We start from the raw sequence: 16,158 nt of genomic DNA, 5'->3' as shown, positions 1-16,158 counted from the left end.
CAAGTTTTCGTTGAACCATTTTCCCCTTTCTTCCTTTTATTCATTTCATTGTCAGATTTAGAAATTTTAAAAAAAGCAAGCTACCCAACACACCGACAAACTAAAACGAAGTGCAAAAGAAAGTGGAACAAATCAAAGAACTCAAAGTCAAACAAGGCTGCAGTTGTTTTTTTAAAAGTCTACAGAATGTAGAAAGGAGAATAAAGGACGGAACAAAATATCTTACTTTTGTTTGAGGCCTTGGGGAATACTAACTCATAGGACAAAAGCTATATGGCTTGCAGTATTCAGGGTCCAATTCAGTTATTCATCTAATGTTGCTGCAATTCATGAATCAATATATATAGAGAGAATAACCTACATTAAATGCCAAATAATACAACTGCTATAGAGGCAGAAATATAAGAACACAAGCATTTTAAAAAAACTGTGGACTAGCCCACTCAGCCCTTGATCCTGCTCTGCTATTTGCTAAGTTCATTGCTGATCCCTGTAGCCTCCATCCTACCAAACTGTCCACCACCAACATCTCTCATACCCCTCCCAGGTTCCTGACTCGCTTGTCAATCAAAAGTCTGTCTAAACTGGCCTTGAAAATATTCTACTCTACTGATATAATAAACCCAAGAACTGAGGCTTCTGAAAACCTGAAACAGAAAATGCAGGGATAACAAGGTGTGGAGCTGAATGAACACAACAGGCCAAGCAGCATCACAGGAGCAGGAAAGGGTTTAGGCCTTTCTGAAGAAGGGTCTAGGCCTGAAACGTCAGCTTTCCTGCTCCTCTGATGCTGCTTAGTCTGCTGTGTTTATCAAGCTCCACACCTTGTTATCTCAGATTCTTCAGCATCTGCAGTTCCTATTATCTCTGAAACAAAAAAAAGGCAGAAATTGCTGGAGAAACTCAGCAGGTCTGGCAGTATCTGTGGAGAGAAAGCAGAGTTAACATTTCAGCCCAGTGACCCTTCTTCAGAACTGATGAAGTGTTCCCACATCTTTTGAGCTTGAGGTCTTCAACTGTCCTATGCCATAGGCGCAGGTGCCCAACCCCACCCTGTCAATGTAAGATTAGATTAGATTCCCTACAGTGTGGAAACAGGCCCTTCGGCCCAACAAGTTAAGGGATGGGTTCCAGTCAGCTTGATGGATCTAATGGATCATTTTCAAAGCCACTGATGGGACAGAGTTAAATCCAACCCCACAGTTCAGGACCTGGAACCCATTCAAGTAACCAAATAAAACCAAATATGCTGTAAATCAGAAACAAAAACAGGAGTTGTAGAAAAAGCTCAGCAGGTGTGAGAGGAAAGATCAGAGTTAATGTTTCAGGACTGGTGACTCTTCCTCGGAACTGATTTTTCCTCGCAGATGCTGCCACACCTGCTGAGCTTTTCCAGCAACCCCTGTTTTTGTCCCCTCAAATAACCATCTCACTAAATGCCTATCCAACCCCTTCTTGAAAGAAATGTGATGTCATCAGCTTAAATCACTAATAATTGTATCAGTGATAATGGGAACTGCAGACGCTGGAGAATCCAAGATAATGAAATGTGAGGCTGGATGAACACAGCAGGCCCAGCAGCATCTCAGGAGCACAAAAGCTGACGTTTCGGGCCTAGACCCTTCATCAGAGAGCTAGGGTCTAGGCCTGAAACGTCAGCTTTTGTGTTCCTGAGATGCTGCTGGGCCTGCTGTGTTCATCCAGCCTCACATTTCATTAGCTTAAATCACTAGTTCTGTTGAGATACAAGTGGAACATACCTCATAGTACATTGCTCAAATAGGAAAATGATTAACAGCCTTGAGGGTGTGAATTGTCTTGCTCAGAGTTATCTGTAAAGTCAACTTGTGTTGACACAGGAGCCGTGCACCTTTGAGGCTGGGGTTGGAGGATTTTACAATGACAGTCTTCTGCTTTGTGGATAAAATCTGCCTGCTTATCCATCTAACTGAGAGCTGCCATAATCAGGCCAAGTACTTAGGCTTAGGTTTAGCACAGACTATGTGTAGATTAAAACTCACTATTTCCCTTCAATACCATTTAACTCCAGCTTTGATAGAATGCTCTTTTCTGTGTTAGCGTGAAATTTGTGTATTTCCCACAGCACTCTGTGTCTGTTTCAATGAGGTTGTCAATTTAATGCCAAATTAGGGACAATGTCATGCTTCTCCTGGGAGCAATGTTGACATTGTGCTACCTTTGCTTCGTATTAAAAACCTTACCAACTGGCAGATCTTAACTCCTTCTGACTGGACTGAATTCAAACTCTCAGTTCCTGGGAGACAAGACAGCGTCAGGGCGTGGATTGGATTGTGAGTGATAGTGTATACCAGCTCCCCCTTATACAGCTGTTTCCTGTCCAGCTCACTGGCACACAACCTGGGCTGTTGGGCACGTCAGCGTGTGCGCACGCTGGCGTTTCTTTACCTGCAAACAACATTCATTTTGCACGACTCCAGTAACGTCAAGCAGTTCTGCTTCTCCTTCACGTAATAGGAACACAACGGGACGATGGTTTGCCTTCTGCGCTCCGCACACGCGGTGTCCTCGCAGGGGCAGAAGAGTAGCTCGTGCGTGAACTCGACGGGTACGCGGTCGAAGAACTTGCGGAGGGCCTTGTGGCACTTGGGGCGGTTGCAGGTCTCGGCTTTGCTGGAGCGCTTGATGCAGGAGGAGACATACTCCGTCCGTAACTTCTGGCAGGACTCGTCCACGTTGCAGGCTTTGGCTGCGTCCAGGCAGCGGTTGGCCCGTGTGATGCCAATGTCTGATCCTGTGAAACCAATTGGACAAACATTGAACCTTCCTATAGACCTTGTGGTAAGTGAAGTGACAGTGTCTAACAATCATGGCACATAGGTGAGACAGAAACTGTATGTTTGATGAGAAACCAAAGACCCCAGTGAATAACTACATTTTGTGTCTGCAGTGGAAGACTTGAGGTAATGCAGCTCCTGACTGAGACTGTTAGAAATGGCTCCCAAGTGCCCTATTATCATTTCTCATACAACCTGGCAGTTATACTGTACCCAGCAGGCACTTCCAAAAGGCATTCAGATGAATGATCAGTTAATTTCTGTTGTCTTGTTAGCTTCTCTGTTAGAGGAGGTAAGATGAATCAAGAATCAAGAAGATCAAATCTGGGCTCTAGGTGCCTGAAGGCATGATAAAGGAGGAAGGTCATTATTTCCAATGTTACACAATACTTCCAAGTCAAGAGAAGAACTATAGAGTTTTCAGGCAGCATTAGACTGAACAATAGGTAGCTAATGGCAATCAGTATTTGGATTCTTAGTCTAAAGTTAGCTTCCTTATCCCTGAACAATTGGTAGATCTGAAAACAACCAGGTTTGCTTCTTCTGCTTCAGAATTTGTCACCTATTGGTGGATTTGCACTGGGGTAAATTGAGACTGCAATTAATCAACTGGGATTATCTTCCAGAGCCCTCATTAGCTACAACGGCTAGTACAGTGTCCTCGGTTAGCTCATCTTGGGAGGAGGAGCATCCAGAACTTATGCAGTTAGTTAGAAGACAACTTCGCTTATCAGTAAGATGGATGAAGGATTAGAGGTGGGATCACAGGTGGATACAACATGGTAAGAGGCCCAGCTTCTCCAACATGTCATCTGAGAGTGCTGTTGACAGAACTGAGGGTCAACAGAGATGGTGAGAAAAGCACTGAGTACAGAAGGCACACAAGAGAGCTGTGCAGGCTGTCTGGAGGGTAGATGACAGGTGGGAGTTGGGGTTGTGTGTGGGTGCAGAGGAATGGTGGAACATAGAGTACTGCTACATCCAAAATGCCAAGAAACACTGTAACCCCACAGAAAGAGTTTCAACTGATCCCACAATGTTGTCTGTGGTACTAATGAATACTTGGGCCTCTACCACTCAGACAGATAGCCAGGAAACTCAGGGACACTCAATTTTGATTAGGGGCAACCTACCTAGACAATCTCATCACTGAAAATCACTTTTTCAACTCAAAGTTGGCAACAATGGCTTCTGCTAGTCTCCTGAGCCACTCCGTTTTTAACGGCAGGAGTCTCATGGTCCCACAGAGGACAAGTCTTCGTGCTCCTCACAGTCTGCAGCAGAATACACTTGAAAAGATCATGGAAGCAAAGACAGCAGGTGAAATTATCAAATGGACAGGACAGTCTGTTGGAGAAGATGAGATTGGAAACTGCGACAAGCAAAGCTGTGCAAAACTCATCTCAGATCAAGTCCCAGGCGCTATGCTTCTCCTAAGGATTTCAATGCCCTTTCTTTCAACAGCTTTTCCTTCAGACACACTTAGACACATTCTTTTTTGCATATTGCCTTTGAAGAAGAGGCCTGGGTTTCCAAGAATTGTGAAGGCAGATATAAACAAAAATGTGCTAGATTCTTGCCAACTCTGTCCGGGCATTTTAGTGGTAAAGCACCAGCAGATAACCTTGAGCCAGCTCTGTCATTGGGACAGGCACTGAGCCCTGGAGACAATGAGAACCTGCTAGCAGAAGAGAGTTTGTCCACAGAGGGGAGCAGAAAAAGATTCACTTTCAGATGAAGTGCCCGAGTGTTCCAAAATCTTAGGGGCTCAATCTGCAGAGAAGGAAAGGTTCGAGTGTAATGATGTCAGATAGAGGAGGTGAAGACTGTTTCCAACCCGCGGAGCTAATTGAAGAGCCCAGCATCTGCATTTGCAACATAACTGTAAAAAGAGTCTCAGTTTGTGAAGAATACCCTGGTGAAAGCCCAGGAGATTACTGCATCATCAAGACACCAAGAGGAATATTTACAACACTGATGTCTCCTGGTGTAGCAGCCTTCAATGCTTGAAATAGATGCTTTATGCAACATGTCTCCAGAGGCGTTACAAAACCTCATGGGGATGATTTGATCCAAAACACCTCTGGGTATATGTCCAGCTCCAAGGAGCAGGCAGTGGAAGCCACAGATCTCTCTCTCGAGAGTGATAACTCAATTGCTTATATTTCCTCCAAATGCCTTGCCTTGAAGGCAACATGGTGATTAGCACTGCTGCTTCACAGCACCAGGGATTCGGGTTTGATTCCAGCCTCGAGTGACAGTCTGTGTGCAGTTTGCATGTTCTTCCTGTGTCTGTGTGTGTTTTCTCTGCGTGCTCCAGTTTTCTCCTACAGTCCAAACATGTGCAGACTCGGTAGACTGGCCATGCTAAACTGTCCCATAGTGCCCAGAGATTTGCAAATTAAGTGGATTAGCCATGGGAAATATGGGATTATGGGGACAGGGTGGAGGATCGGGTCTGGGTGGGATGTTCCTCAGAGGGTTGGTGCAGACTTTATGGGCCAGATGGTCTCTATCTACACTGTAGGGATTCTATAATATGGGAGAGTTTCAAACAAAAGGCAGGTACCTCATGTACTGCTGAAACCAGGTTGTCAGAAGCTGGTCATTGAGATTCCCTGTAATCTCTTGGGTTCCAAGGCAAAGCACACCCCAATCACCCATATTTCAACATTTTCTTTATTTCACCTATTTTTGTAATCATGCTGTTCAGAGATGTTATTACACACCTCTGAAGCAGGTGGGACTTGAACATGAACCTCCCAGTCCGGAGTGGGTACACTCCCACTGCACCACAAGAGGGTCCCTGTTTCAACCTTATAAAAGTAAGTTAAACACCTGGGTCACCATGCTGTAAACAAGAAGCAAGGATCTTTATGGTGATCTCAGCTGCTGTGGGAATTGAGCCCATGCTGGTGGTGACAGTCTGCATTGTAAAGTAGCTAGCCAGCCCACTGAGTTAACCCACCTCCTTCAGGGTGCACTTGAATATTCAATACTGGAGCATGTTAGTGTGAGGTTAGTCTTATTGTAAAGATGTACCTGCAGATAAACGTAATGTACTTCATTTACACCCCTTAGTGAATGTTGTTTCAAATAATGATATCTTGATCACATAGGCACAAGTTCATTTCAAAATCTGCTTTTAGCTCTTGTGAATTGTAGCACAGGAAATGTAAATGGTGCCGGAATGCTTAGCAAGTGAGGGGCTCTATCATTCTCTCATTGTCCCTCCAGCCTTGGGAGCCCAGCTCTAAAACTGTACCCCCTGATCCCCCACGCCCTTAAATGGACGGCTAATGTGCTTCTGGCCAGGAAAACAGCTCCAAAATTGAACGTACAACTCCAGGCTGAATATCCACACTCATAAACCCGGTAATGAGTCGCCTGAGCATGGAGCACTGTGGAACTGGAGTCACAACATAGTCCTGCTGGCATTTACCATGTCGAGATTATTGAAGCGGGCCTGACCAAATTCACAAGACTGTGTCATCAAGCACTGTAGAAGCTGTTAATTAATAATGAGGACACTCACCTGCTGTTATTGAGGCCAGTCTGGCATAGTCATATCCCCTCTTGCTGGGCTCATAGGGTGAGCTGTCATCAATTTCTTCACCTATAACGCAAAGGATTTACAACATTATGACATATGAGGAAATACTGGATTGACGAGGCTAGTACTCGCTGGATGAAAGGGAGGGTATCTCACAGAAACATATAAAATCCTGATGGGTCTGGAAAGGGTAGGTGCAGGAAAAGTGTTCCCGAAGTTGGGGAAGTCCAGAACTAGGGTTCACAGTCAAAGAATAATGGGTAAGCCATTCAGGCCTGAGATGGAGAAGAATTTCTTCACTCAGAGAATTGGGGACCTGTGGAATTCTCTCCCACAGGAGGTTGTTGTGGCCAGTGTATTTCAAGAGGGAGCTGGACGTGACCCTTGCAGCTAAAGGGATCAAGGGGTATGAAGAGAAAGCCGGAATGAGATACTGAGATTGTATGATCAGCCATGATTGTATGATGGTGCAGGCTCAAAGGGCTGAATGGCCTACACATGCACCTGATTTCTACATTTCTATTAGGTTGAGTTTCAGCTGGGGCTTTTTTTTGACTAACTCACTTTTGAAATGGAATGAAATGCAGTGAAATGAAATCACTGGATTGGGCAAGGTTTCTTTCAATGCTCCACTGCACGTGGTAACTGAGGTGGACAACATGGGAGGGTTGGGGGTGAATTTCCTCAAAGTTTCACCTGGCTTCTCCAGGATTTTCTGCCCAAACAGTGCACTCTTGTTGCAGGGGGGGAGAGTTCAGAGAAAGATCACTTCTTGCTGTCCCGCACATAGAAATACCTCAATGTACCACCAAACTGCTTGTGAAACCACCCGGGCAATGTGAAGCCTCATAAAATTTGGTGTCAGAACTGTATTTTAAAGTGAATTGACTGGTTAAGGGGACAATATTATTGTGCTAATAGTCCAGAGGCTTGAAAATAATTTTCTAGTGTCTTGAGTTTTAATCCCTGTATCTAAAGGGTTATAGTAAATGTGGGAAAATATAATGAAAAATCCAGAGTAAGCATAACTAATTGGGGAGCGAAACTAAATTTAATGGGGTCAGAAGAGCAGTAAGTGATAGACAGAACTAAGCGATCCCACAACCAAGGGATCATATCTAAACTCTGCAGTCTTGCCACATCCAGTCGTGAATGATGGTGGACAATTAAACACCTCACTGGAGGAGGGGCCTACACAAATCCTCAATGATGGAAGAGCCCAGCACATCAGTAAAAAAGATGAGGCTGAAGCATTTGCAACAATCTTCAGTCTGAAGTGCCGAGTGAATGATCCAACTCAGCCTCCTCCAGTGGTCCCCAGCATCACAGATACCAGTCTTCAGCCAATTCGATTCACTCCATGTGATATCAAGAAACAGTTGGAGACACTGGATACTGCAACAGGCCCTGACAACATTCCAGCAATAGTACTGAAAGCTTGTGCTCTAGAGCTTGCCTCTCCCTGAGCCAAGCTGTTCCAGTAGGTAGATGTTGCCAGGCATCTACCGAGGTATGTCCTGTACATAAAAAAATGCAGGACAAATCCAACCCCACCCCATCAGTCCACTCTCAGTCATCAGCAGAGTGCTGGAAAGTGTTATTAACAGTGCTATCAAGCAGCACCTACTCAGCTATAACCTGCTCAGTGACACCTGGTTTGGGTTCCACCAGGGCCACTCAGCTCCTGATTTCATTACAGCCTTGGTTCAAACATGGACAAAAGAGCTGAATTCCAGAGGTGAGAGTGACAACCTTGACATCGAGGCTACATTCGACTGAGTGTGGCATTAAGGAGCCCTAGCAAAACTGGAATTAATGGGTATCGGGGCAAACTCTCCACTGTTTGGAGTCACACCTGACACATAGGAAGATGATTGCTGTTGTTGGAGTTCGGTCATCTCAGCTCCAGAACATGTCTCGTGAAGTTCCTCAGGGTAGTGTCCTCGGTCTAACCATTTTCAGCTGCTTCATCAATGACCCCTTCCTGCCATAATAAGGTCAGGATTGGGGATGTTTGCTGATGATTACACAATGTTCAGCACATTTGCGACTCCTCAGATACTGGAGCAGTCCTTGTTCAATTGCAACAAGATCTGGGCAATATCCAGGCTTGGGCTGACAAGTAGCAAGTAACATTCATGCCACACAAATTCCACGCTATGACCATCACAAGTAAGTGACAATCTAAACATCACCCCCTTAACATTCAATGGTGTTACCATCACTGAAACCCCCACTATCAACATCCTGGGGGTTATCATTGACTACAAATGCAAGTGGGCTCACCACATAAACACAATGGCTACAAAAGCAGGTCACAGGCTCGGAATACTGCAGGTATTAACTCACCTCCTGACTCCTCAAAGCCTGTTCACCATCTCCAAGGCACAAGTCAGGTGTGTGATGGAATACTCCTCACTTGCTTGGATGAGTATAGCCCCAACAACTCTTAAGAAGCTTGAAATAACCCAGGACAAAGCAGACTGCTTAGCTGACATGACATCAACAAGCATCTATTCCCTCCATCACAGACGCTCAGTAGCAGCAGTGTGCATAATCTGCAAGATACCCTGCAGAAATTCACCAAGGTCCTTAGATGGCAGTTTCTAAATCCATGACTGCTTTCCTTTAAAAATACATGGGTAGCAGATGCATGGGAACTATCTACAAGCTTCCATCTAAGCCACTTACAATCCTGACTTGGAAATATATTGTCGTTCTTTTACAGTGCTGGGTCAAAATGCTGAAATTACCCTCCTAATAGCATTGTGAGTCGACCCACGGCAGGTGGACTGCAGTGATCCAAGAAGGCAGCTCACCACCACCTTCTCAGGGGCAACTAGGGATAGAAAATAAATGCCGGCCAGCCGGTGATGTCCACATCCCACAAATGAATTAAAAAAAATGAGAGCTGGGATCATAATAGCAAAGCCTGGGTTTCTGCCTTGATATGGCAGTGTCTTTCTTAGTTTGCCATCTCTAACAACCTGACTTTTAGAGCCTTCTATATTGTCTCTTTTAATAAACAACCCCAGGAGGGGACAGTGGAAAATTAGGAAAATGGGAGACTTGGTATCCAGGACCCTAATGGTAAATTGAACCGCTGCTGATCTGTTTCCAATTATGTGCTGCCAAGACTTTTGACTTATCCACTCTTCTCTCACATCATTATTGATGTTAGACTGTTAGTCATCTGGCTATTCCCTCTCCTAGTCAGATTGTCACCCACACCTTTGGCTGTCCAACTATTCGTTTCTCTTTTTGTGCTCTATCCCCACCTCTTGTTTACTCCTTAACCCTGCCCCTTCTGCATTGAAACCGACAATTTCCTTGCTACCATCAGTTCTAAGGAAGGGTCACTCAATCTAGAGTTGAGTTGAGTCACTCAACCTAGAGTGAAGGTTGAGTGACCCTTTCCCTCAACTCAATGCTAACTCTGATTTCTCTCCAGCTGAGGTATTCCAGCAATATCTATTTTTTGCTTTCATTCCTAATAGACAGTATTCATCTTCTGAAATATGCAAAACAAGAGTAAATCCTTTTGGAATTTGATCACAGGCCACCATTGTTAACAACAGCATTGACACTGGGTCACCTTCAGTAATTTTTTAAAGATTAAAACAAATTCACCTTGTTAATAGGAACAGTTCCTATTATCTGTGATACAATTTTAACCCCACTACAAAGCCTCTTCTAAGGATGTCTAACCTGAAGAAGTTACCCTCCTTCCTCCGGACAAACCTCAGGAGATCTTTCTTTCACTGCAACTCTCTTGTCCTCTCCACCTACCTTCTCCTCTATCCATCTTCGATCCGCTCCCCCTCTCTTCCTATTTATTTCAGAATCCTTTTCCCCTCCCCCACTTCTGATGATGGGCCTAGGCCTGAACCGTCAGCTTTCCTGCTCCTAAGTTGCTGCTTGGCCTGCTGTATTCATCCAGCTCCACACTTTGTTATCTCAGATTCACCTTGTTACACTGCTGGACTGTGCAAAGTATTCTGGGAGGGGATTGTTTGCAGTGTCTGAGTTAGAACTAGGACAGTCTGAGTTTCACCAAATCATTAATCATGGGGAAAAAGCATCAGAAATACACTCAAGTGTGTTTGCTCCTAATGGCAACCAATTAGTCAGATGGCCTAGTTAGACATGTGTAGCCCTGTGTTTAAGCCTCAGTGCTTGTGACGGCCTCTTGACAAAACAAAATCAAAAATATTTGCAACTGGAGCTCTGCTCCTTAAATTATATTTTTTGAAAGCTTCAAGAAACTTGGAGACTCGGATAGCCAACATCAACAGCACAATATATTCGAAGAAAGGATTGAAGTTGCATTGCCTCCCCTCGAGTACCATCCATCCTTTGTATTTAATGTTTTTGTCTCCATCTAGAATGACAAATGGTAGAATTTGAAAGCTTCCTAACGGGCCATTTTCTCCCCTACTTTTGACAGATTTCCCAGATGTTTCCTTCTGGCTTTCATCAGCAAAGAGTAAAGCAGGCAACAATCACCTCACCTCTCCAGCGACCTCCACAACTAAGTCCACCATTCACCTCCCCCACTGCACCCCGCACTCTCTCAACCCTGATCATCGACTCAATAAATGTTGCTTAATTAAAGCATTTTTTGCCCGGGTTCCATCAACGGCTGCCATGGGGATTTGTATCTGACTGATGTGTTTTACTCAAATTGGACAGGCAAATTAAAGATTAATATCATCTGTGCTGCCGCATTAAAATTAATAAGCTCCAGTTGTTGAAGTGAATCAAAGTAGTTTTGCTTTATGTAGTTGCTCTGAGGTGAGGGGGTTGGGGCGTTGGGGTGGGGAAGGAAAGTCGAGACTTTTGTTTTCTGAAATATTTCCCCAATATATATTGAAAAAAAACACATCTTGCTGAACATACTTTTTTGGGCTTTCCATCTACAATATGGGTCAAGTTACCATAATCCTATCAGACCATGGGGCTGCTCCCTCATTAGAGAGAAAGAATGAGATGACAGGGGGTGGTTTATCCTGATGGCCACCATGCCTCAGGTGAGGGGAGAGGCTGAGGAGTAGAATCTTTCATGGTAACCCCAGTCGGTGCAGGAATTGAACCCATGTTGTCCACAATGTGCGGCAAGCCAATGGGTCATAGAATCATAGAATCCCTACAATGTGGAAGCAGGCCATTCTGCCCATCAAGTTCACACTGTCCCTCTGAAGAGCATCCCCTCCACACCTACCCCCTATTCAATAACCCAGCATTTCCCATGGCTAATCCACCTAGCCTGCACATCTCTGGACACTACGGGCAATTTAGCATGGCCAATTCATCTAACCTGTCGATATCTTGGAAATATGAACCAATACAATCTGTGTTGTGACCCATTGGAGGGTGATGGTTGGTGAATACTTGAGTCAGTAACACTGGGAAGGAAATTATTGAAGCAGAGATAGCAGCTGAGACCAGTGACCGTAAACAGAGCATTGGTGCTTCCTGGATTTATCCCAATGACCACAAAACTTATCTGCATCTGCATAGATAACTACCATCAGGATAGGAATTGAACCAAAACTGAACACAGCTACCCAAGATAGTTGCTATGTATGTTACAATCTTAATTTATTCATTTATATCGGGTTTGGATTGCAATAAGTTAATATTGATGGATGGAGTTGGTGGGGAATGGGGCCAATTGTGAGTGGACTAACTCTGGAATCAAAAGTTTGATGCTACAGTAGAGAGTTAGGTGGGTAGCAGATTATGTAATGTGTCCTCATATTAACACAGAGAATAAGAGAGCACACAGATCATGAGATAGGCCCACTGCGATCTTTCAGCCCAAAGCTAGACTCTGAACTTTTAATTATTCTGGCCTAATGCTCTTTTTCTATGGAATCATAGAGTCATATAAAATGGAAAATGACCCTTTGGTCCAACCATCCATGCCAATCATAATCCCAAACTAAACTAGTCCCACCCACCTGCTCCTGGCCCATATTCCGCAAAACCTTTCCCATTCATATAGTTATCCAGACGTTGTGCTTGTACCCACACCCATCACTTCCTCAGGGAGTTCAGTCCACACATGAACCATATCCTCCGCATAAAAAATTTAACCCTCATGTCTTTTTTAAACCTTTCTCCTCACCTTAAAAATGTGGCCCCTAATCTTGAAATCCCCCATCCTAGGGAAAGGGCAACTAATATTAACTCTACCTATACCCCTTATTATTTTATAAACTTCTATCAGGTCACCTCTCAGCCTCCTCTGCTCCAGTGAAAAAGGTCCCAGCCTATCCAGCTTTTCTTTATAACCCAAACCTTCCATACCCGACAATATCCTGGTAAATCTCATCTGAATCCACCCCAGTTTAACAATATCCTTCCCATAACTGGATGACCAGAACTGGACACAACATTCCAGAAGAGTGCTCGCTAATGTGTGGCACGGTGGCTCGGTGGTTAGCACTGCAGCCTCACAGCGCCAGGGACCCGGGTTTGATTCCAGCCTCGGGCAACTGTCTGTGTGGAGTTTGCACATTCTCCCTGTGTCTGCGTGGTTTTCCTCCCACAGTCCAAAGATGTGCAGGCTAGGTGGATCAGCCATGCTAAATTGACTGTAGTGTTCAGGGGTGTGGGGGATGGGTCTGGGTGGGATGCTCCAAGGGGCAGTGTGGACTCGTTGGGCCAAAGGGTCTGCTTCCACACTGTGGGGAATCTAATCTAATGTCCTATACAATTTGGCTTCCCAACTCTATACCCAAAAAACTGATCAATGAAGGCAAGCATGCCAAATGCCTTTTTAACCACCCTGCCAAATAGGATGCAAACTTTAAAGAATTATGTAGCTGCAGCCGTCATCTCTCTGTTCTACAACACTACCCAAGGCCCCACCATAAATTGTATAAGCCCCTCCTTTGTTGTACCAAAATGCAATACCTTGCATTTATCCAGATTGAACTCCATCTGCCATTTTTCAGACCATTCACCCATTTGATCAAATCCCTTTGTAATCTTAGAAAAACTTCTTCTTCTCTGTCTACTATGCCAACAATTTTGGTGCCATCTGCAAACTTACTAACGCCTTCTATGATCCCATCCAATTGAATGACAAATACAAGAGGTCACAGAATCGATCCCTGTGGAACACCTCTGGTGACAGTTCCCCAGTCCAAAAAGTAAGTCTCCACCACCACTCTCTGTCTCCTGCCATTTAGTCAATATGTATCCAGTTAGCAAGCTTGCCCTGAATCGCTTGTGATCTAACTTTACTAATTAGTCTATGATGCAGAACCTTGTTGAAGGCTTTACTAAAGTCTAAGTGAACAATGTCTCCTGCTCTGCTTTTATCAATCTTTTTGGTGACTTCTTCAAAAAATTCAATATATATATTCCAAATATATATATAATTTTATTTGGAGTTGCTATCTGTTTTTCATTACCTTTTCAAGCAATCATTCCACAGTCTTGGGAGATTGGCATCAGTCCTGGGATAGGTAGGACATGTATAATGTTGACTTAAAACAGAAATAAAAACAGACGATGATGCAGAAACCTAAAGCATCCATAGGCAGGGAAACAGAGTTTATGTATTGAGTCTGTTATGATGGTCATTCAGAACTAAAAGGGTTTGGAAAATTGCTGTCTACAGCACAAAAAGCAAATTCTCCAATCACTTTCAACTCTGAAGAGCTGTCATATTGAACTCAAAATATTAACTCTGTTTCTGTCTGTACAGATGCTGAGTTTCTCCTGAACTTTTTGTTTTTATTTCAGGTTTCCAGAATTCGCAGTATTTTGCTTTTATTCATTTTGAGCTGGGAACAAGCTCCTTTTAGGGCAGAGATAGTAGGAACTGCAGATGCTGGAGAATCTGAGATAACAAGGTGTAGAGCTGGATGAGCACAGCAGGCCAAGCAGCATCAGAGGAGCGGGAAAGCTGACGTTTCAGGCCTAGACCCTTCTTCATTTCTGAAGAAGAGTCCAGGCCGGAAACATCAGCCTTCCCGCTCCTCTGATGCTGCTTGGCCTTCTGCGCTCATCCAGCTCCACACCTTGTTATCTCCTTTTAGGGCAGTTTGTTGTGCTACTATGGTGGATTTAAACTAACTTGTAGTGTGTGTTGAAACCAGGAATATTCCCATCCTTGATGATGAGGGGAGTCTAATTGAAGCGTTTGCAACCACCTTTAGCCAGAAGTGCCAAGCAGATGACCCATCTTGGTCTCCTCCATTGATTTCTCAGCATCTCCAGCCTTTAAGCAAAATGATTTACTCCACGTGATATCAAGGAATGGGTGAAAACACTGGATATTGCAAAGGTTATGGCCCTGAAAACATTCCAGTAATTGTGCTGAAATTGTGTGTCGCAGAATTAGCTGCACCCCAGCCCAGCTGGTTTGGAATCTTCTACTCCCAGAGGTTGTGTTGTCTCAAGAGCCTTGGTAAGCAGCTATAAGGCACAGGAGCAGAAATTAGGCCAATCGGCCCATCGAATCTGCTTCACCATTCAATCATGGCTGATAAGTTCCTCAACCCCATTCTCCTGCTTTCTCCCATAACCCTTGATCCTCTTGATAATCAAGAACCTATCTATCTCAGTCTTAAATGCACTCAATGACCTGGCCTCCATAGCCTTCTGTGGCAGTCAGTTCCATAGATTCACCACCCTCTGGCTGAAGAAGTTTCTCCTTATCTCTATTCTAAAAGGTCTTCCCTTTTCTCTAAAGGCTGTGCCCTTGGGTCCCAGTCTCTCCGACCAATGGAAGCATCTTCCCAACATCCACCCCGGCCAGGTCAATCAGTATTCTCTAAGTTTCAATTAGATCTTCCTGATGGTGCATACTGCTGCCACTCTGCTTCAGTAATGGAGGGTGTTTAAACTTTTACTATCCCTTACACTTAGGTTTAAAAGTTATTTTACCTCTCTATATTCAATTTATTTCAACCTTAGAGCTGTGAGCAGCTATAACAATGAACTCAGCCTGGAAACAAAACATGATACAGCACTCTGGACAGAGGTGCACCAGCTTGGGGCAGATTCTGCCAGTAAAACAGAATCAGCCCTTAGCTCAACAGTACAGGCCATGCCAGCAGCTAATTCACAGAGAACAATCTTCATCATGGTCATTACACAAAAAACTGAAAGAACTGAGAATGCTGGAAATCAGAAACAAAAACAGAAATTGCTGGAAGTAGTCAGCAGGTCTGGCAGCATCTGTGCACAGAAATCATAGTTAGCTCTGCTTTCCTTCCACAGATAGAGTAATAGAGTCATACAGCATGGAAACAGATCCTTCATTCCTTGTCTATGCTGACCAAGTTTCCCAAATGAGTCACATTTGCCTGTGTGTGGCCAATATCCCTCGAAACCTCCTTTCCTATTCATGTAGTTGTCCAAATGTCTTTTAAACGTTGTACCTACATCTACCACTTCTTCTGGCAGTTCATTCCATGCAAACAACATCCTCTGATGCCCAGAGATAACGGGAACTGCAGATGCTGGAGATTCCAAGATAACAAAGTGTGAAGCTGGATGAACACAGCAGGCCAAGCAGCACCTCAGGAGCACAAAAGCTGACGTGATGAAGGGTCTAGGCCCGAAACGTCAGCTTTTGTGCTCCTGAGATGCTGCTTGGCCTGCTGTGTTCATCCAGCTTCACACTTTGTTATCGCCTGATGCCCCTCAGGTCCCTTTTAAACTCTTTCTCCTCTCACCTTAAACCTATGGGCTCCAGTTTTGAACTCCCCCACCCTGGGGAAAAGATCCCGGATGTTCAAAATATATAAGTCCCTCACAATTTCATAA

General features: G+C 44.3%; 1 protein-coding gene across 4 annotated transcripts in view; it reads right to left on the bottom strand.

Moving 5' to 3' along the window:
- Positions 1 to 16,158, bottom strand: part of gfra4a (GDNF family receptor alpha 4a) — a 197,725-nt gene that overhangs the window by 58,360 nt on the left and 123,207 nt on the right. For all 4 annotated transcript variants that reach the window (XR_009446565.1, XR_007249140.2, XR_009446566.1 and 1 more), the window contains exons 3-4: positions 6,352 to 6,432; positions 2,428 to 2,773 (exon numbers count right to left, since the gene is read on the bottom strand). Coding sequence is in view for 1 of the 4 variants with exons in the window: in XM_048545662.2 (XP_048401619.1) it covers positions 2,428 to 2,773; positions 6,352 to 6,432 (427 nt within the window). In the remaining 3 variants the exon portion in view is untranslated. The remainder of the gene's footprint in view (positions 1 to 2,427; positions 2,774 to 6,351; positions 6,433 to 16,158) is intronic.

This window comes from Stegostoma tigrinum, chromosome 1 (genome assembly GCF_030684315.1).
Source record: "Stegostoma tigrinum isolate sSteTig4 chromosome 1, sSteTig4.hap1, whole genome shotgun sequence".
NCBI lineage: Eukaryota > Metazoa > Chordata > Chondrichthyes > Orectolobiformes > Stegostomatidae > Stegostoma > Stegostoma tigrinum.
The sequence above is the reverse complement of the archived record's forward strand: the minus strand, read 5'-3'. Positions and strand labels throughout refer to the sequence as shown.